Genomic DNA, 21,688 nt, shown 5'->3' with positions numbered 1-21,688 from the left:
ACGTCACCTCCTTAGGTAACATCATCCATACTCACACCAATAAATAGATTTCATTCCATGGCCGCTCATCTGAGCAACAGATCTGCATTTTAATATCTTGCATATAGATGTGGTTCTCTAAAATGATCCCTTTTCTGGTCTCCTTAACTTGGTTCTTTATTATTGATATTTGCTGCCTGATTGTTAACTTTATGAATTATGCCTATGGTATTCTGATTATCCAATAAAACATCTTCTGAGCTACACCTCCAGCTCCATTTGATTTTTTTATTTTGAAATAGGGTCTCACTAAATCACTTAGGGCCTTGCTTAGTTGTTGAGGCTGGCCCTGAACTTGCAGTCCTCCCATCTCAGCCTCTCAAGTACTGGGATTAGAGGCGTGCACTACCACAGCTGGCCTGATACTTCCTTAACCTACCCCTCACGTCCAAACTGTTATTATCTTGGTTTTAACCTTCTAAATATCTTGTGAATCAATTGACTTCTTTCCATTTCTTTTGACATCATTCTAAATCCTAATGACTATACCATCAGTCTAAACCTATGGAGAAAAGCATCTAAGTGACTATCTTGCATTTACTCTTGCATTTATTTTCTGAGTCTTTCTCTGATCTGTAGTTAAAAGGATTTCGATGTACATCTCTGAACACTTTTTGTCTCCTACTTTATCCACTGTCTTCTTACCTGGATGTCAGCAAACTCTTCCCACGATTCTGAGTCACCTGAGGCCTGCCGTATTCTTAGGCCCATCCGGTGCCACTCTGTCCCCTGGGCTCTGTGCTCCACCTCAGGGGACTTGCATAAAGTCTTTATTTCTGTATATTCACCCATCTCTGCATGGGATTTGGGGGCTATTTATTTATTTATTTATTTATTCAAACAAAGCTCCTGTCCTCAACCTTTGCTTCTCCACTATCTTAACCGAGTTTGAAATCTCTTACTCAATCTTGAGTACCACTTCCTCAGCACACCCTTCCCTAATCTCCAGGCTAAGTCATATCTTACTACCTCTGTTCATCACAGAGGAGTTGGGGTTTCTCATCAAAGGCTCGGCTCTGTCTGATTTAGCTTATCATTAAATCTTGCAGGAAAATGTTCGGCATGTAGACTATGCCCAATTTTTAATTATGCCCAATTTTTAATGATTGAGTATATCAGAATGCACAAATTAACAGAGTTTATATCAAGAGTTTGAAGTGTAAGATTTTGTGTTTTTTGTTTTGTTTTTTGGTGGTACTGGGGTTTCTAGAAACCCTTCTACCTCCAGGCTATACTCCCAGACCTATTTGTTATATTTTTATTTGGAAACAGGGTCTCTTAAGCCAGCCCGGCTGGCTTCGAACCTGCACAATCCTTCTGTCTCTGCCTCCCAAGCGCGGGGATTACAAGAATACAAGCGTGTGCCACCATGCCCGGCAAAGTGTAAGATTTTGATTGGTTTCACAGTTAGGTGAATGACATGCTTTGGTCCTGTAGAGAGGATGAGCATTATTTAGTCAGCTTTGTCATCACCATGAGCAAAATATCTGATAAACATAAATCAGTGGTGGCAAGGTTTATTTGGTTCACACTTTGATAAGTTTAGTTCATAGTTGAGTGGTTCCAAAGCAGGCATTGTAGTATCAAGGGATGGAGGAGGGACGCCACTGCACTCCTGGTGACCAGAAGCAAAAACGAGAGGATGGGGCCAGGGAAATATATGTTCCTCACAGTCATGCCCCCAGTGACACTCTTCTTCCAACTGTGCCTCACCTCTGAGCCTTGCTGGATGAGGACCATGCTTTCAGTCCCTAAGCATGTTGGGGGGCATTTCAAACCCAAACCATCACAAGCATAGTTGGTAAATGGGATGTGAAACCAAAGTCTGGGATTCCAGATGTGTGTTTGAGGATGATTCTGTCTTACGCATGTCTTTCTTTGCAAATTATATACCAAACAGAATTCTATTTAGTAAATATGTAAATTTAATTCTGTGTCCCTTGGCTGTTTTCCTGATTTATTTTCTGATCATCTTTCCCCACTATCAGTCCTCTATTTCTTTCTTTCTTTTTTTTTTTTTGGTGGTACTGGGGTTCCTGGAAGCCCTTCTACCTCCGGGCTCCACTCTCACACCTATTTTTTTTTTACATTTTTATTTGGTGGCTTCGAACCTGCGCGATCCTCCTATCTCTGCCTCCCAAGCACGGGGATTACAGGCGTGCGCCACCACGCCCGGCATTCAATCCTCTATTTCTTTTCCCTTATATTACATCATTTTTCTTAGTCATTATCTGACGACTTAACCATTTATTTTTTCTCCCTCAATATAGCAAATTCTTTGCTATTCTATGTACTTATGTATTTATTTTTTCTGGCGTGAGATGGAACCCAGGGGCATTTTACCTCCGAGTTATACCCCCAGTTCGATTTTTTTATTTTTCATTTTGAAACAGGGTTTTACTAAGTTGTGGAGGGCCTCACTAAGTAGGCAAGGCTGGCCAAGAACCTGGATCCTCCGTTCCCAGCCTCCCAAGTACTGGGATTACAAGCATGCACCACTATGCCCAGTTGTCTTTGCCATTTTAAGTGTCCAGAAATTACCATACTGTACATGGGTCCTAGAAATGAGAAATTGTGTTTTCCTAGTTGTTGAATGTTCATGTTCTACTATGGTGCTGTTGAGTTCTTGATGCCAACAGCCTTATCTCTCTCATTCAGTCTCTGTTCCTTTGGGGAGATGAACCAGTGTCTGTGGTACGGCATCTTCTACATGTCTGTTGAGTACATGCATGTCTTTTGAGGTGGCTTTTTGTAAAAGTATACATTAATAGCAAAACTGTCTTGCATATAATTTAAAATTTACTTGATGGTATAATGAACCCAAAAGACTGAATATCAGTTTTTATTGCATTATAGAAATTCAGACATGCCAAGTAATGGGGATTTCCAGCTAATAGGGTGTTAGGAAGGGATTTACTGAATTAATTCATTCTTTTATCTCTGTGAGAATTCAGTTACTTTATTTTTGAGAAACTGGCCAGAATAAAAATGCCTACACTCTCCCAAGGAGACCTGGCTCTGGCACTTTCTGACTTCCTGCCTCTCCCTTTCTTTTGTTCTGAAGCATCTTCATGGAGCAAGAAGCCCCCCTCTCCTGCTTGCTCCCTGTGTCCCCAGGGTGCAGGGTCCAATTCCTGACTTATACTCTGTGGACTCCCCTCTTTCCCCCACCCCCAGAACTGAATCTGATAAAGAGAGTCTATAGGGATATATAATTTTATCTCTGTTCAAAAAAAAAAATCTTTCTTTCTTCACTGGAATGAAAGCTGGTGTTTATCTCTGGATAAACTCTATCTTAGGAGTTTTTCTTCCTTTTCTTTCTTTCTTTTTTTTTCTTTTTAATTGCCGTAAGATTAGAGAGAAGGCCAATTAGATTAAATGTAGGAGAAACTACTTTTTTCCACCTCAATTTTGGATACTGTTAAAAACATTGGGAATATCATAGAAGTGTTTTTACATTCCAAATTTCTACTGAGTTATTCTTCTTAAAACCAATGGGTTAAAAAGAAAAAAAGCTGTAGGCTCAGAGATTAACATTTAATCTAAGGGATATGTGCAGATTTTTCTTCACTGTTTACTTAGAAAATACTTTATTATCTTATAAATCAGTATGAAAAGCTAAACTTTAAACATTTTATAAAATTTTAATATGAGACGCTAAATTTTGTTATATGTATAATTTTTTGACTTACCTTCAGTTTCTCTTCTACTACTTGTAGTAATCCCCCCATATTATTGTCTTCATTAGCAATAATAATTACTGTGTGGTTAAAACTAACTTGCATGTCCAGGCGTGGTGGCGCACGCTTGTAATCCCTGCACTTGGGAGGCGGAGACAGGAGGATAGAGCAGGTTGGAAGCCAGCCTTGCTGGCTTAAGAGACCCTGTTTCCAAAGAAAATATAAAATAGGTCTGGGAGTGTAGCCTGGAGGCAGAAGGGTTCCATCCCCAGTACCACCAAAAAAAAAAAAAAAAAAAAAAAGTAACTTGGATTAAAAAAAAAAACACAAAACATTTAAAAATACTCTTTTTAGGTTGGGCATGGAGACACACTTCTATAATTTCAATACTTGGGAGGCTCAAACAGGAGAATCACATGTTCAAAGCTAGCTTCAGCAATTTAGCAGGAGAATCACATGTTCAAAGCTAGCTTCAGCAATTTAGCAAGGCCCTCAGCAGTGTGCTGAGATCTTGTTTCAAAATAAAATAAGGCTTGGGTATAGATCAGAGGTAGAATGTTCCTGGGTTCAATCTCCAGTACCAAAAAATAAGTGAAAAGAATGCTCATTTCAGAAATTAAGAAAATTGAATTAAATTTGAAGTAAATAAAATAATGGTCCATTAACATTACAACAGGCCCAGCTATTTTTTCTTATAGAGCTATGGAACTGAGAAAAAGTTACGTAAAAATTTCCAAGAAAAATTTATAAAAATCGCTGCACTTTAGATCATTAAATTTATGACAGTAATTTCATTTTCCTTCATCTTCTTTCATCTGGAATACAGAGAAGTAACTTGAAAAGCACATGAACTTTCTCTCTGGGGAGAAGAAGGGAAGATAAATGACAACAAATGGTATTCAAATCACATAGCGCCTTGGGAATTAATAGTCTTGTAAATATGCAGTGCATAGCCCTGCCTCGGGTCACATTCTTTATGAGAAACCATAAAGCTTGTTGAACTTTAGAAAATGGTATTGGCACCCCTATGCTTTCAAACATTTTATTCAAAGTGTTCTAAAGAACAAAAGACACATTAGTCAAAAAACCTTGAAATGTAAAAAAAAAAAAATCAATAAAAGCCAAGATATTTCTACAAAAATGAGATTCAATTATAACTTTAGAGAGAGAGAGTTGATCCCCCAAACTGAAAAGCTTCACACATGGTTTTTCTTCTGTAAAGTGACCTAACGATATAGACTTGCACAGAGGACAGGAATCAAAATACATAGGGTGCTGTGCAGCCACAGGGTAACAGGGTGGAGTTATGAAGACGATAAGGGTGGGGTCCAGTTACTGTTATTCTCTAACAGATGCAGAAGGGTTAGAGGGCAGCGGGCTGGGGTGAAGGGAGGGAAATGTTTTGCTGTGGTAGAAGAGCAGCTGCTACTAGAATCCACTGCCAAAGGAGAAGATGAAACGCCAAGGCCAGACAGGCAAGGACTTTACAGAGAGGAGGACGAGATAATGCTGACTGCAGAAGAACAATCTCCAGTGCCAATTTGGCTATGCTTTATCTAATTTCTAGTATTCTAAATCATGCTACTAGGTGAAAATGTGCTTTTTTATTTCTAGATTTGCAGAAAATCTTCCACATGAACTTTAAGTTCATGTGGAACTGATTTATCACCGAAAAATAAAATAAGGCACCAAAGAAAGAGAGAAAAGAATAATAAATTTTGACTGATAAAAAGAAAAGAGAATGAAGTGTATGTCACCTAGGCATAGATATAAGGTCGAGTTATAAAAGATTCGATTTTTCATGTTAGGTATTGGGCATGACTCATTACTTTAAACAGCAGTTTTGATTTACTTTTGAGTTTTCTTAATATATACTTGACATAAATTTGAGATATATTTTAATATATATAAATATAGTATAATCTATAAGTACATATTTTCATAGAAATATGTTTATAAAATGTATTCTCAAGAGGGACAGTTTGTATTTAATTATTTATTTTCAATCAGAAAGTATGATAAAGAATTTAACTAGTAATATTAATGTGTAAAAACTTCCAAAACAGTAGAACATTGGCTCAGAATGCAGGCATGATGAATGTTATTTATTATTACTATTACATCTAGTACTACAAAGATGTTTTAATTTTTTTTATGTTTTTGTGGTACTGGGGATTGAAACCCAGGGTATCCCACACTTTTATTTTTCTTATTTTGAAACAGGGTCTCTCTAAGTTATTACACATTAGCCTCGAATCTGTGATCCTCCTGTCTCAGCCTCCCAAATGCTGGGATGACTATGTGTACCACAGCAGCTGGCTCAAATATCCTTTAATAGAAACAGTCCCCACATATTTATGCTAAAAATGAGCAACAGTTATGGAACATGAGCCTTATGATAGTAAAATGACCTTGAAAGTCGTTTTCTCAGCTCAAACACACACAAATATTATTGTCCCTTTTTACAGATGAGGAAATTCATGTTATTCAAATGACATGCCCTTCTCAGGTCATGAAATTAGCAAATAGCAAGGCTGGTATCAAACAAAACTGGAGATATTTCGTTCCCAAGCCAGTTTCCTTTATTGCTCCTCTACTTTCTTGCTAAATACTGCTTTAAATAACCTTATTAACCTAATCAAATTAGCATTATTTATTTATATGATTTCTCTTTGTATTTTACATCAAAGAAGAAAAGTAAATACTTTAAGACAGATATGATTCTAGGGCTGGTTTTATACTAAGAAAAAGAATTTATTTTACTAAGTTAGCTATTTTCACCTAACTCCTATCTCCCAATCACTTCAAATAATTCATGTACTTAAAATTACTGAGCAGCTAATGATAAAAATAATCATAAATAGGAAATTACTCCCTCTTCTCAGAACATTCTTACTAATTAGTGTGTTAAACTTACTGGAGAGTGATCTCACAAACGCTTTGGCGAGACACGAGGTGTGCCTTAATGTAAGGTGCATTAAGGCAGTGATTTACAGGAGGTAAATTTGTAGGGGTGTTTTGATTATTGTTATCATTACAATGGTAATTTCTTTGGGAATGTAGTATCTATTGCAACTAGTTCGCTGCTGGGGTTTCCTGTTAGAGTTTTTGGTAGATTCAAAGTCTCTCAAGGGACAAATCACCAGGTATCCCGTAGGATGAAGTAGGCAGACAGATAAGAGAGTGAAGGAAACTGGTGGGGATGTTGTAGTGGTTTCTAGTGATCCCTCCTGGTACCTCATCCAGAAGCAAATAGTTGGTTAATTTCTTAATAATCTTTTGTGAGAACTTCAAAGGACAAAAAGAGAAGGTCATTCTTTTAGATTGCCGTGTGTGTGTGTGTGTGTGTGTGTGTGTGTGTTTGTGTGTGTGTGTATGAATGGGGATTGACCCCAGAAGCATTCTACCTCTGAGTTATACTCCCATCCCTATTTTACTCATTTTAGTTTGACACAGAGTGTCACTAAGTTGCAGAAGGCCTTGCTAAGTTTCTGAGGCTGGGTGAAAACCTATAATCCTTCTGTTTTAGCCTCCCAAGTACTGGAATTACAGATGTGTGCCACCATGCCTGGCTCTAGATAACTTTTTCAAAATGAAACATGCAGTTGGCTAGAGTTGGGTAGATATGAATTAATGAGAAAACCTTGATGTTATTTTTTTAAGGTGTGCCTGTATATATGAGAATTTTTGGAGGGGAGGAGTACTGGGGATTAAATTCAGGGACATTCTACCTCTGAGCTCTATCCTTAGCCCTTTTTATTTTTTGTTTCGTTTGAAACAATTGCTCTCACTAAGTTGCAGAGAGTCTTGCTAAATTGCTGAGTCTGTTCTTGAACCTGTAATCATCTTGTCTTGGCCTCCCAAATATTTGGATTACAGGCGTGTGCCACCAAGCCTGGTTGAGAATGTTCTTAAGGGTAAATACATTACATATTGCAGTTTAAATATCGACGGTTCCTGTGACAGATCAAGTCCACTAACCTGCGGTGCCAAAATTGATTCCACACACGCTACTTAACCAAGGTTGGGATTGTTCAGTTCCCCACAATTAGCACGATATCAGATTCTGTCTGTTTTTAGGTGATGTTATGGGTGGCAGTCCAGAATTCCTAGAGAATATTATCAATGTTGTTGCCAATGCAATAGATAGAAAGGTAGATTAAAAAGTTTTTTTTTTCAATCCAAATCGATCAAAAGCAGTAGGTTCTCCAAAAGTCATTTGTTTTGCTCTTACATCCTGAAAAAAAAAAATCAAGAAGAATTGTAGAGTCTCGGTATTAGAATTGACTTGTCATTACATCCCATCCAATTACCCTGCCAGATGTTTGAACCCCTTCCAGAGAACTATCAGTACCCTAGACCTGCATGACACTAGCTAGCGATTTGAGTCCAGGCCTCTGTCTCCTGACACCTAGGGTCTCCCTGAAGCCGGTTTGGGGAACCCCTGGGGTTACTGGAGGCTATTACCTGCTTTCCTTGGCAGGCAGATCACATCATTGAATAGTGGTCCAGTTGTCAGTAAAATCCCTCAGGTTTCCAAATATAAACTTTTAAGCCAAGACTCCATCTTTCTATATTCATGTTGATTTTTACTGATCCTCATTTATCTACTCTGTTGTATGAGTAGTCTCTTCTTTCTGGGTGATCTAGATATCATTTTATCAACTTGATTTAGTGACTGCTGGGTCTAAAAGTAACAGAATTTTTTTTATTACAAACTAATACCTTTTTAGTGAAAAATACATTGTATTTTTTTGTTTGTTTTCACAATGCTGGAAGTAAGCCCAGGGCCTTGCGCCCGCTAGGTAAACAAATGCTTTACCATTGAGCTACATCCCCAGCCCTGATATGCTTTTTTTGCTTTGTTTTGTTTTAATTTTGCCAAGAGATAAAATACCATAAGAAGCATGAATATATTTTAATATATTTCTTTAAAATGAAGAGAATCACAGCATTATAATCATTAACTAGCTAATAATACCAAATACACTGGAAAGCACATACAATCTATGTTGTGAATGTTGGAACAGAAAAAAAAAGATTTTATTGAGAAGGTAATGTCTGCCTAGTATAGAGAAGGGTCAGAGCAGATGGGGACTGGGAGAGAGTTTTCCTTTTTGACAAGTGTAGGCAACTTAAATGTGTTGTTCTAAGCCCCCCTCTAATCTCTGGTTTTTTGTTTTTGTTTTTGGTGGTAATGGGGATGGAATTGGAACCCAGGAACCTTCTACCTCTGGACTACACTCCAAGACCTATTTTATTTTCTTGGAAACAGGGTCTCTTAAGCCAGCTGAGGCTGGCTTCGAACCTGCACGATCCTCCTGTCTCAGCCTCCCAAGCGCAGGGATTACAAGCATGCGCCACCATGCCTGGCCTTTTAGTCTCTGAGAGAACAGGGAGACATCTCTTGGAATATACCAGGAATGTAATTCATCTAGAGCAATCATTGTATCTTAATTTGATGGGAAAAGGTCATAATATAAAAGTACAGCATCTTTAAAGGAGAAAGGAAAGAATGGTCTGAGAAGGTCATAATATAAAAGTACAGCATCTTTAAAGGAGAAAGGAAAGAATGGTCTGAGAAGGTCATAATATAAAAGTACAGCATCTTTAAAGGAGAAAGGAAAGAATGGTCTGAGAAGGAAAGGATTCTCAAAGATGAGATGAGAAATACCAACATATCATTTTCCAGGCTTTGCTTAGAAGTAATCCGGTGCATGTCCTCATGCCCTCTGACTCTTGGACTCTATAAAGTAGCATTTATGTTATACTCCATTTCCTCCATTCCATTGCCCTTTGCAAAGGACTGCTGTCCATTATGACTCATGTGAATTAGGAAGCTTTTGAACTTTCCAAAGCATTAAGGCGTTTTCTGATTCACTCCTCAGTATATTGAGTGCCTGGTACACACTGTATTCCTTAGGAATATTAACTTGTGGTAAGCTGAACAAACTTCTTTTGCAGATCTAAGAATGCTATACTTCCACAACAGCCAAATTAGGGAACCAGCCTAGGTGTCCATAAACAGGTGAATGAATTACAAAGCTATGCTACATACACATAATAGAATTTTACTCATCTAGAATGAAGAACAGAATTATGTCACTTTTAGGAAAATGGATAGAACTAGAGAATATTATGCTAAAGTGAGATTAGCAGTCTCAAAAAAGCAAATGATTATATATATTTTCTCTCATATGTAGAAACTAGGGAGAAACTGAATCACAAAAGGGGCTTCAGATAAAGGAGAAAAGATGCCAGAGGAGTAATGGAAAGGAAACTCAATGAAGATAACAGTTCACATCGTGCCATGTACATATACAAATCTATCAGTACCAATCTCCATAGCGTGGGGAAGGAAAGGGAGTGGGGTGGGGTCCAGCAGAGACACTCAAGTGCAGTGTGCATGTGTGTTCCCAGCACTCTGAGCCTCATTATGATGTTTAATTACAAGACACCAATAGAAGTCTATTCAATAAAAGTTCTACTTCCCACGAAAGAAATTCCCGTAAGTTAAAAGGAAGTTGCTGAAGAGTTCAACTCTTCTGATGATCAGGACATGGCAGGAAAACATCAAAATGGTTGCCACTGTTACCGTGAATGAGCCTGGAATCCAGGTCAGCAGGTTGAGGTTCCCATATGGAGCTACCTTCTTCAAGCTTAACCGTCCATCCTTGTGTAGCAAGGGGCAACCAGGGGCAGCATGGTGCCTGCCAGGTATAACGTCTTCTTTGATTTGGACTTTGGAGATTTGAAGCTTGGGCACTACAGTCTTTTCATTGTCTCTCTGGACATCCTGGTCATACTTTCTACAAGTGGTAAAGGCCAACACTGACGAACTCTGCAATTGCTCTCATTTCTCTTCTACTTGCTTTGGACACTACTCTAAATTATATTCAATGTAACATAATGGCTTCCACATGTACATGATGGTTTCTCAGTCATCAACTCATCAACTATCTTTTTAAGAAAGACAACCGAGGGTTATAAAATTTTGTTCAGCTGACAACTGAGTTTCATACCTCGATTTTATACGTAAAGGGCAGTGTATGCAAATAAGACATTTCCAGTATGAGTATTCCATGTGATAGGACTATAATCCAACTTGGAAACTAGGTTCAAATTCAATAGAATATGATTAAATTAGCCTAACGGTAGGTATGTTAACGCCAATGAGAATTCTTGTAGAATGAGGTATGAGCCTACCAGTTAAGTCTACCTGAAAAAAAAATTGGTATAAAGATTGGGGTCAATAAAAATGGAAGGCAGGAGTAGAAGAATTGAAGTGGGTTGACAAAAAGAGAAATAATAGGACATTGGATTCTGGCTCTGAGAGAGCCACCCTTCGTTTGAGGAGCATCTTCACTTTAGGGTTTGAACAAGGACTTCATTTCTCTCTTAACTTTTCTCAGAGTTTAAAGGTTCAGTTTATTCTAGTTGCACTCCTACCCTGTCTTGTGTTTAGAAAAGACGGCATGATAATCTGTGTTTTATTACTCCCTTGACTGATAGGATTTCTACTTATTCTTACTTAATCTTGCTTTCCAAGAATTCATTTTTTTAACATTATCACTGTAGCTCTGAGGTTATAGGGTTCTTTTTTATTTCAGAAGTAACATTTACTGTGAAAGTTCACATGCTTCTGGTTTTTATTTTTTTCTTCAGTACATGTTTTTCTATCTGGAGTGACCTTTGGCAGTTTAGCAAATTGTAGCTATCAGAAGAATTATAAAGATAAAATGAATATCAGAAGGCTGACCAAGAATGTGCCTACTGATGCTAATTAGCTATATCTCAGGGTTCAAAGAAAAGCACAAGGTTCATAAAGTCAGATCTCTCCTAATATACATTTAGGGAATTGTCTAATTCAATTAATTACATGGTTCATCTTCGCTATGCCTTCCATTTGTATGGGCGGGTGTGCACATATTTGTAGGGTTTTAGGAGATTATAAAGCTTAAAATAAAATGAGGACGGGTCAGGCTCAATGCAGTATGTGTGCCTGGGATGTGATGAGGCCCCTTTGTACGGTGTCATTCAAAGCCTTAACCACTGGTCATTGATGTCTTCATTCATCAAGCAACAATGGAACACCTACTGAGTTCCCCAAGAAACAGGGATCCAGTGGGAGGAGGAAACAAGAAATTTAACACCACCCAGCAAACACTATCCTCTAGGGAGGAACAATATTCTGTGGGTTCCTCCAGAAGAATGGGAATTTTTCTTGCTCTGATTTTACGGTTTCTCCATCAAGTAACTTGTCATGGGACAGAGTAGATCTTCAGGATTCATGACTCAGCCAGTGAAATACTCTCAAAAGTACGCTTACTCGTGACTTTATGTGAAGAAGAAGAAGAAGAGCGTTAACCAAATTCCAAAAGATTCGTTTCTTTTTTTCTTTTATTTTTTGCTGATGAAGTAAGTGTGTGTTTCTCTCTGCTCAACAGGGTGGTGGTGATTGTCCAGAAATGAGTATTGGAGCTATAAAAATTGCCTTGGAAATTTCTCTCCCTGGTTCTTTCATCTACGTTTTCACTGATGCGCGGTCCAAGGATTACCGGCTCACTCATGAGGTGCTACAGCTTATCCAACAGAAACAGTCCCAGGTGAGTGGGAACCCATCCCTAACCTTTCTGTTTGAAAATAGCATGAGAGAGGGTGCCTATACTTCTGACTGTTGCCTATGTGATGAATCACAATAGTTATAACTATCTATCCACATATATGTACTCTAAAATGTATGCATCACTTAACTTAAACATATTAAATGTGTATAAGATGCTTCTAAAGAACAAATGAATGGCTGTTTTTTAAATAAGAAGAAACTATTAAGCACTGTTTAAGGTACTAGCACCTTATAACTGACAAAAACATAGGCTTAATAAAAGAGGACTGTATTTCAAAATTCACCTCCTATGTGGAATCTTGCCTCGGTTATTCATTGTATCAGTTAGCTACTGCCGTGTAAGAAACAGTTCTAACACTAAACAAGTAAGCATTTGTTTCCCACATGTTAGCAAAGTTCGGTTAATCTAGACTAGGCTTGCTCCCTTGGCTATCTTGGAGTATTTGGATTTGTTTTATGTAAGCTGGTCTCTGGGGAAAATTAGCTTCTCAGCCTCTTTCTGAGTCCAGTGGGTTAGCTTAAGTCCTGCCCTTCTCTTAACCATGGCCAAAACACTGAGAAGGTAAATTGGGAACACACAAAGTCTTGAGCTGAACCTCAGAAGAATGTCCCTGTTGCCTCATGCGTTTGGCCCAAACAAGTCATACCACCAGGCTTTATTCAAGGATGACAAAATTGGCTCTACCTCCTTAGTGAAAGAAATTTCAACATCCTTTGGCAGTGTGTGGAGAGGTGAGGAATTGGGGCAGTTGTGCGTGTTCTTGTGCACAGTCTTTGTCTCACTTTCACTTCCATAGCATCTAGCCTGTACTGTCGAAATATAAATAACTGTGCTCTTCTATGGATTCACAATTAAATAGAGTACAAGGCTTAATAGACACACACACACACACACACACACACACACACACACACACATATACCCATTCCTTAGCAGGCAATTTTAAAATTTTTAAATGAAATAAAAAATTATATATATCTTCATTTCTTGAAACCCATTAAATCATCTCCTTTTAAAAAACATCACAGGTGGTGTTTGTGCTTACTGGTGACTGTGACGATAGGACTCATATTGGATATAAAGTCTATGAAGAAATTGCCTCTACAAGTTCCGGTCAAGTCTTCCATCTGGACAAAAAGCAAGTGAATGAGGTCAGTTCAATAAAGTGGTTTTACTTTATTGTTAACTACTCTACCAAAATCAGTGAGATCAACCTAATTACGACAGGTTTGATGCCCAAACTAATTTTAACCAACAGATTTTACTCCCAGACCACACATTCATTCAATTTTAGCAATGTTACTTGTTCAATTACAGCATTGAACTAATGTGGAGAAACAGATTGATTTCATATTAATTTCTAGATGACATTATGCAAACACAATACATTATCTGATTTAAACATAAGTATTTAAAGTTCAGTTAGTTGGAATAAAAAATTGTAATTAATTCTTTTGTTCACTTTGACAGCACATGTACGAAAAAACTTTATAGCTCTCATTATTTTAGTAAGGTTGATTTGTGCTTTTAATGAGTAACTCTTGGATAATTGGTAAAATGAAGCTTGACTGGTTTTTGAAATAATATTTGAGAAAGTTGATTATTGAGCGAAATTCTAATAAAGTCTGGTCTCTATGATTACAAGTCAAAAACCATGATGAAGTAACCATGTACTTATCAAAAAATGTTTGAGTTAGTGGCACACCCTTTTTGCAAACAGTAAAATTTGCCTTGCAAAAAATTTTGATATCTGTATCTCATTGTAAGAAAATTTTTGTATTTTACTGTCTTTGAAATAAGTCTAATTGTCATGATTCCTTCTCCTTTTGATTAGCTCACTTGGCCTTACTCACAATAATAACATTTTATTTGCCTATTAATGTCTTTCGTTGGCTCTTACTGATTTCTAGAAACATCCCAGTGCAAAGAGTAGGTTTTAAGTGGGCGTAATTCACATTTGATTGATGTTTCTATGACAGGTCTATTAATTTCATGGCAGATTCCTTTGTGTAATGAATGAAGTGGCAGTTATTTTATAGCTAACGTGTTCTTGTTACATCATAGTGGAACCAATAGGACATTGAAAATTTTGAGAACAAGCAGCTTAATAAAAATATGTTTTATCAACATAAGACATATGACCTGGAAGGTTATTTTAGTCTAAAAGGAGTTTTCTTAGAAGAAACCACCTTAGGTTTATGTTTTGAGTCTATATTGTGTCTTCTCTAGTGGCTGAGGCATGACTGGGTAAGGTCTAAGAAGTATTAGTGAGATCCCTTAGCAGGTAATTTGTATACATTTTTAAATAAAAAATTGAAATCCTGGGAAGGGATTGGCAAAGAATATAGGACTCTCAGGCATTGGGTTTCTTGTCACATCCCATATACTGTATTTGAACCTAATGAAGGAAAGGCTGCTGCTCAAGGTTTTTTTTTTTGTTTTTTTTTTTTGGTGGTACTGGGGTTCCTGGAAGTCCATCTACCTCCGGGCTACACTCCCAGACCTATTTTTACATTTTTATTTGGAGACGGGGTCTCCTAAGCCAGCGTGCGTGGCTGGCTTCGAACCTACGCCATCCTCCTGTCTCTGCTTCCCAAGCGCAGGGATTACAAGCATGTGCCACCATGCCCGGCTCAAAGTTGTTTTTAACTTGGAATTCTGTAAGACTCTGGGGGTACAGTTAGAATCACCAGCACAACATGAGACATCATTGCTTTTGCATCCACAAGTGTACCACCTGTGTAGGACTTGTGAGGTTTTCTTTTGAAAGCAGTGTTCACTGGAAACAGACAGGGTCTTGGAACCATCAGAGATCGCCATGCCTGGTGGACAGAGTGGTTGAAAGCAGAAGGCACTGGAGAAGGGAAGAGATGAGAAGACTTATGGCCAGCATCTAGGGCTTTTGAAAGGACAATTTCCCAGACCTATTTATAAGCAGTCAAACAAAACATAGAGATTCTGAAAGGAAGTTGAATGCAATTGTGAGAACTATAGGATGTTATTAATAGATAGGGCCCAGGACCAGAAAAAAAAATGTATGTCTTATGACTGTGACTCCATTTATAAATATACCCAGGGAAAATTGTGTTACATAAAATTAAAAATATTATGTTGTATTAAACAGAAAAAATAACCCTTATAAAAGCATACACTTTGTTTATTAGGTAAATGGCATCATGCATAATTTTTATAGTTTTAATGATTTTTCATAATTTTGAAAATTACCAAATAATTTGCAAGAATATTAATTTATAAAACCTTTGTGCAAATTGCAGGGGGGAAATGAAGATGTAGTGAACCAACTGGCTTCCTAATTTATCTGCTGATATTCTGACCTTTCAGTTTAACTTTGGGAAAATAGAACAATGTAGAACCATTGTTAATTTCATAAAAATAGATAATGTTGTCTATTTTTATAAAATGGATTTTGATACCAGAAAAGATGAACCTTGATTTATCTGTCAATCATAGCAATCGCAACCCCTTTTTCAGATGGTACAGGAAAGGATATATCATTTACGTTAGGCCAGAAAGACTCACTTAGCTAGGGGTTTCTTGGAGGAGTTTTCTTTTCTAGATATTGTCCTGTCTGGATGTGAACCCCTGATCTGACGCAGGCAGCTTGATACTGGTCTGAGAGTAAAACAAATACAATAGAGAGTGAAGAGTTAAAACGATCTGGTCTCTAGATTAAGCAGCACTCAAACTCATCTCAATGTCAAGCCTCTGGAATTAAGCAAATGATGTTCAGACCAATCAAAATCGAGTATCCAGTTACCTAAAGATAAGTGAGCCCTAAATGATAACAAAATTCTATATTTCTTTGTGATATTGGATCTATGAGCTTGTTTCCTTTTACTTTTTTTGTAAAATAGAAATAATAGAATTTCCATTTCAGAAAGTGATTATAGTATTCAATGCTGTTCCACATGCAACATGTTCCATATGAGGTCTGGTACCGGGTAAGTGCCCAATAAATGTTAACTGGCATCATAACCCTGCTTGGGTTGCTACTTTGCTTTTAAAGTGGGGAAACTGTGCCAGAGTGTTACCATGTTTGTAACATTCCACAAATGTGTAGAATGCGTAAAATTTTACATGTTTGTTGAAAAACAGATGTCTAGTTGTTGCTGGCAACTAAATCTGCATGGGATAAACCAGGAAGGCCTGTGCAGTTTCTCTTTTCCTGTGCACGAGAAATGAGATTGTGAAGGTTTACTAGAACTGTGTAAGTCAATATGTTCCTTAAAGAGTCACTGAGATGGAAAAATTTGGTTAACAGAAGAGTTATGACAGTGTTAAAATTGAATTTGTAATTGTTTCACATGTAGTTTGGTCATTTTTTCCCCTCATTCCTCTAAAATTCTTTTTTTATATAAAACTATACATTCTAAGAAACAAGAACTACAGGGAAGCCACACATGTACTGAGTTCTTACATTTTACTGAAGAGAAATTGTGTATATATTTTTCAAAAGGACACTTTAGAGTGTTATTTTTTACCCTTTCAACCCAGTTCATCAATCTTCTAACCTAGTATGGTATATTCTGTGTTCTTTCTCTCTTGAGCACACTTGAAGTTTTTTTTTCCTGCTTTTTTAAACAGTGATTAAGGAGAAGATCTAGGCATCTTTCATCTCTATTTAACATAAAAGGAAAAGCAAAGTGAAGAAATTACTTGGCCGAGCATCAGTGGTCTATAAATCATTGTATGGTATTACATTTTAGAGACACACGTTGAAACACATCTCAAAGATGTATTTAATTCACCTTTGAAGACAAAGAACAAGAAGGAAACCATTATGATACTACTCTCCTGTTTATTTTTAAGCTGCGTGATCATTAGTTGATCTAATTAATGCTTCCTTTGGTATAAGAAAATGTCCAAATTTAAAAATTCAAAGTTAGCGATTCTGTCAAAGAAGCTAACACAAACATCCATTGTTAATTAGATAATTAAGTTTCCCCATCCCTTCTCCCCAACTCCTTGAACTCATGTTCTCTAACAGACCTTTTATGCCCCCTAAAGCCTTCTCACTGGACAGCCTAGCCTGGTGGGACTGATCCCACACTAATAAATGTTAAAATTCCAATAGATATTATATAATAGGGAGGCAGGTTACCAGTAATCACCCCAGCAGAAAACAAAGGGCTAAATCAAGGGAGAAAATGATAGTTAATGAATTACAGTTTGGATTTGGGCAAGGCTAAGGTCAGGCAGCAAGAGATGCTGGGACATCAAGACCCCGGCACCCACGGATCTGCCCAGGTTCCCCCGTCTTTGGAGGGAAAAGGAAGAGAGCTCATTCTAGCACCAGTGAGACCCAGGCTGAGGGCTCATTACGAACCGTAGCCTTGAACAGGCAAACTGAAGCCTTGTAGCGATGGAGGCAGGAGAGTAACCACCCACCTTTTCCTTCCAGTTCCTCAAATCTAAATGGAAGCCAGAGAAACAAGGGTCCCGTTGAGGTACTTCTTAGGAGTGACCACCCAAGGCACATCATCAGATGGGAAAAGGGTAGAAGATGGATGTAGAGGAACAAACAAAAATAGTTCAGCACAAAAAGTGCTGTGTAGTGTTCAGGCTCTGGTACCGTGGCTCATATCCTAAGTATACAGCTTTAGACAAGGTATATACTTTTCTGTGTCTTAGCTTCTAGATCTGTTCAATAGGAGAATATTAGCACCTGCCACATAGGAATGTTGGATTTAGGATACATCAATACTATTATTATCCTTATGTAGAGAGATATCCTAGCAACTTTTTTTTAGTAATGTTTCCGCAAAGAAATATAAATCCAGCTCCCATTGTGATGCAGTGGGCAAAGGCAGCGTGCCATGGGGATCAGAATCAGAGAGACATGAATTTTATTGACCTCTTCAACATTCGCTAGTTGAATATCTTTATGAAACCACTTTGTCACCTCTCTGAGATTTTGTTCTACCATGGGAGTGCAGATATATTAATTTTCTCCCAGAACTATTTTGAAGGTGATAGGAAATGAGGAATACATTTAGGAAGCTCAGTAGAGCCCCAGAAAAATGGCAACCGGCCATTCTGGAAGTCCTTAAAGATAAGAATTTCTCCTTTGTCAAACAGACATGTGTGGTTGTGTTTTGGTTGTAGGTCCGGAGACTTTCCTACCCTACCACGGACTCAGAGTGAAAGGGGTATTTTAGTGAGCACCTTTACAAATAAATGCCTGGCGGAGAGTGAACTTAGCACCACTAGAGAATTTATTCAGACTCTTGAACTTTTACAGTTACCCGTGTTTGTCATGTTTCTGATTTTTTACATCCCAGTTAGTAGTGATATTGTTGAAAGAAATAACTGCTTACTTAGAGAATAATAACAACAGAGAAAATGATGAAGATGATGCTAGTATGGAATCTGACTGTGAGGTCTGGCCATAAGATCATGCCAGGGGAGGAATGAAAACAAAGGAACAAAGAAAGAGAAATGCTCCGGCCATTGCCCTTCCCCAAGATGACCTGGCCACTGGCACACCAACCAGTGGCTTCCATGATTACTCCTGTAGCCCCTACTTCCTTGCCCCATAAAAAGTCCCTAGCCTGTAAGGAGGGGGCTATCTGACTCTTAGGAGCTCTCTCCCTAGTCAGATACCTCCTTCCAGGTTTTATTCATAAATAAAACCTGTTTCCTGCTGTTGGGCTGTGTGTTCTTTGCTCCCATATACCTCAACAGATAGTCATGAGGTCGATGAGGTGCCCTGCATAGAATCCTTATGATGCTCCCAGAACCATGCTGAGGATATTGTTCTATCCCCACAGTAGCCTGTTGAGGTTGGGATCTGGGAAGCACTGGGGAGATTAAATTCCATTCCCATAAGTCCTCCTGGAGTCAGCTCCAGTGGCTGCAGCCACCAAGAGGAGAGCAAAGTAGGTAGAGGCTGTGAGTGTCCTGGAGGGATGAGAAAGGAGGTGATTTGAGCTGGAGGAGGATCATGGAGCTGAGTGCTGGAAAGACCAAGAGGGCTCCTTTAGAGGACTCTGAAACATCATCTTCTCCTTCCTTCTGTGTTAGGAATTGAGACCCTCAGGTGAAGAAAACACCTTTATTTTTTCACTGATGCATTTCTGTTGGAAAGGGGAGAGGTGAACTTACTACGTATTTCAGAGGAAGCAACTAAAACCCAGGAAAATGAAGTGGTAATCTGTGAAAACTCCAACAACCCGGCAGCAGAAGGGAGGCCTCATAGTTCAGAGATCACTGGCTTTATTTCTCTAGCGGGTTTTAGACTCCTTTCCCCCGGGTTAAGTACTGGTATTAGGAAAACTGTAAACTCCATTGGAGTATGAATCTGGCACAGTTCCCTCCTGCCCTTTTGGCCAACGGCCACTTTGGACTAGAATTTGGGCTGAGGGGTCTCGCTCTCCACATATGGGCTTCATGACGAGCGTGGTTCAGGGCTCTGAGCAATTAGCAGTGTGAAACGAGCCATCTGCCATCTTGTTTTTCCTTATTCTGAGTTTCAGCACGGACACTCTTTCAGAAGTATCACCTTACTGCTGACCTTGAAAATAAGTAGAAACGGGTGTTTCCTCTGCAATTTGAAAATGCGTTCGGAGACAACACTAGCATTCTAGAAAGCTGCAGGAAATGTGTAGGAAACAGTGTGTGAATGTTTCCATGGATCCCGTCTCTGAACTCACCTAACTAAACATCAGCAGTGACGCTTACACATTAAAATAACAGGGGTATCTCCACGTCCGCAAGCATACTCAACAAGGACAAGTGCGGTCCTTCCACTGGAATGCTGTTTTTCCCCGTCCATTGTTGTGCCAAGATTGACATTGGACCCTGTGTGCTAGGAATGCTAATGTCACATAATTACCTTTCTACTCCCAGGCACCTGGGAATGCTTTTGGTCACTCACGTGGTTAAATGAAACCAGGTGTGCTTTGCGTTCCCATTTGTTTAGGTAAAACAAAACAAAATAAATGGCTTTTGGAAAAAAATGACTCATTGCCTATAGGCTTTCTGTGAACGTCAACAATTTCTCCTAATGACATTTGAGGTGTACACAGTACATAATATTCCTTACAGATGGTGGAGGAGATGACTGAGCTCAAGGAAATTACATCTAGGCAAAAGTCAAGCTGAGATCTGTCACAGTGTGAAGTAACAGCAAATGGGACCAGAAGGGGGTGGGGAACGGGGCTATGTAGTTTGGAAGGATAAGCCCTTTGGGCTCTGTGTATTGGTTCTGGGAACTGTTTGAAGCTCTAGTTATAAACAGTGGTAAAATATTCCTTAATGCTTGGTCTTATCTACTATACAATAGAACTCTTTCTACGGAATGCAAATTTTAATGAAAGTGTTATTCCACGATCCTTCATAAGATAATAATGATATTTGAACTCTGGTATAAAATTTGGAAAATAGAATGGATACCATTTATTATAATTACTCCCTAAAATACCAAAAAATTAGATGTAAGGCCAGATGCTAACAGAAAGAAGCTTATGTAAATGTCTGAAGGAACTTAGAAAGGTTAAGAAATGTTAACTAAGGGTAAACACTAAGCAGTAAGTCTCATAGTTTCAACAGGAACAAGACAAAACAGAAAAAGAAATAAACTTGTTTATTTAGCTGACTCGATTTAGATTAGAAACGAAAATAAATTACCAAGTTTAATATGAGTTGTCAGAGCTGAACCTATCATTTACCTGAAAAGCTAATTTTTAGGTTTACAAGATCCTAAACTACTAAGAAGTTATTCTGTCAACCTTAGATCTGAAAAACTCAATCAAAATCTACATTGGTTAAAAGAGATTAGCTATTCCCCCCATATAGAGGGTTTGGTCTTTATTTTTGCTGGAATTGTGAAGGAAACTAAAAATTTGAATTGAGAGAAAAATACTCTTTATTTAAAACTAGAACATTTAGTTAGCCACTAAAATCAACTGACCATGATTTCTTAAAAAGTTGCAAAAGGCGTATGCTTGTAATCCCAGGATTTGAGAGGCTGAGGCAGGAGAATTGCAAGTTCATGGCCAGCCTCAACTGCTTAGTGAGGCCTTGCAACTCAGTGAAACCCTATTTCAAACCAAAGAATAAAAAATAGAACTGGGGTGTAGCTCGGAGGTAGAATGCCTCCTGGGTTCCACCCCCAGTACTGCAAAAAAAAAAAAAAAAAAAAAAAAAGATTTTCGATCTTCTAATCAAGGAGTTACAAAAACTTATACAGCAAGAATTTTTTTTGCATGAAAAATAAATGAGAACATGGGTCTAGAGTACTTTAAAAAAGACCTAGCTTTGAATTTTGGGAGAAAGAACTTTAGAATCTTAGTTTTCTTTACTAAAATTCTCCTAAACATC

General features: G+C 38.2%; 1 protein-coding gene across 1 annotated transcript in view; it reads left to right on the top strand.

Moving 5' to 3' along the window:
* HMCN1 (hemicentin 1) overlaps positions 1-21,688 on the top strand; it is a gene marked incomplete at its 3' end in the record, with an annotated part of 469,132 nt that overhangs the window by 126,528 nt on the left and 320,916 nt on the right. The window contains exons 3-4 of the mRNA XM_080699395.1: positions 12,167-12,325; positions 13,375-13,497. Coding sequence (XP_080555521.1) covers positions 12,167-12,325; positions 13,375-13,497 — 282 coding nt within the window. The remainder of the gene's footprint in view (positions 1-12,166; positions 12,326-13,374; positions 13,498-21,688) is intronic.

This window comes from Muscardinus avellanarius, assembly GCF_963383645.1.
Source record: "Muscardinus avellanarius genome assembly, chromosome: 7".
Classification (NCBI taxonomy): Eukaryota; Metazoa; Chordata; class Mammalia; order Rodentia; family Gliridae; genus Muscardinus; species Muscardinus avellanarius.
This window is presented reverse-complemented; position numbering and strand designations above follow the sequence as displayed.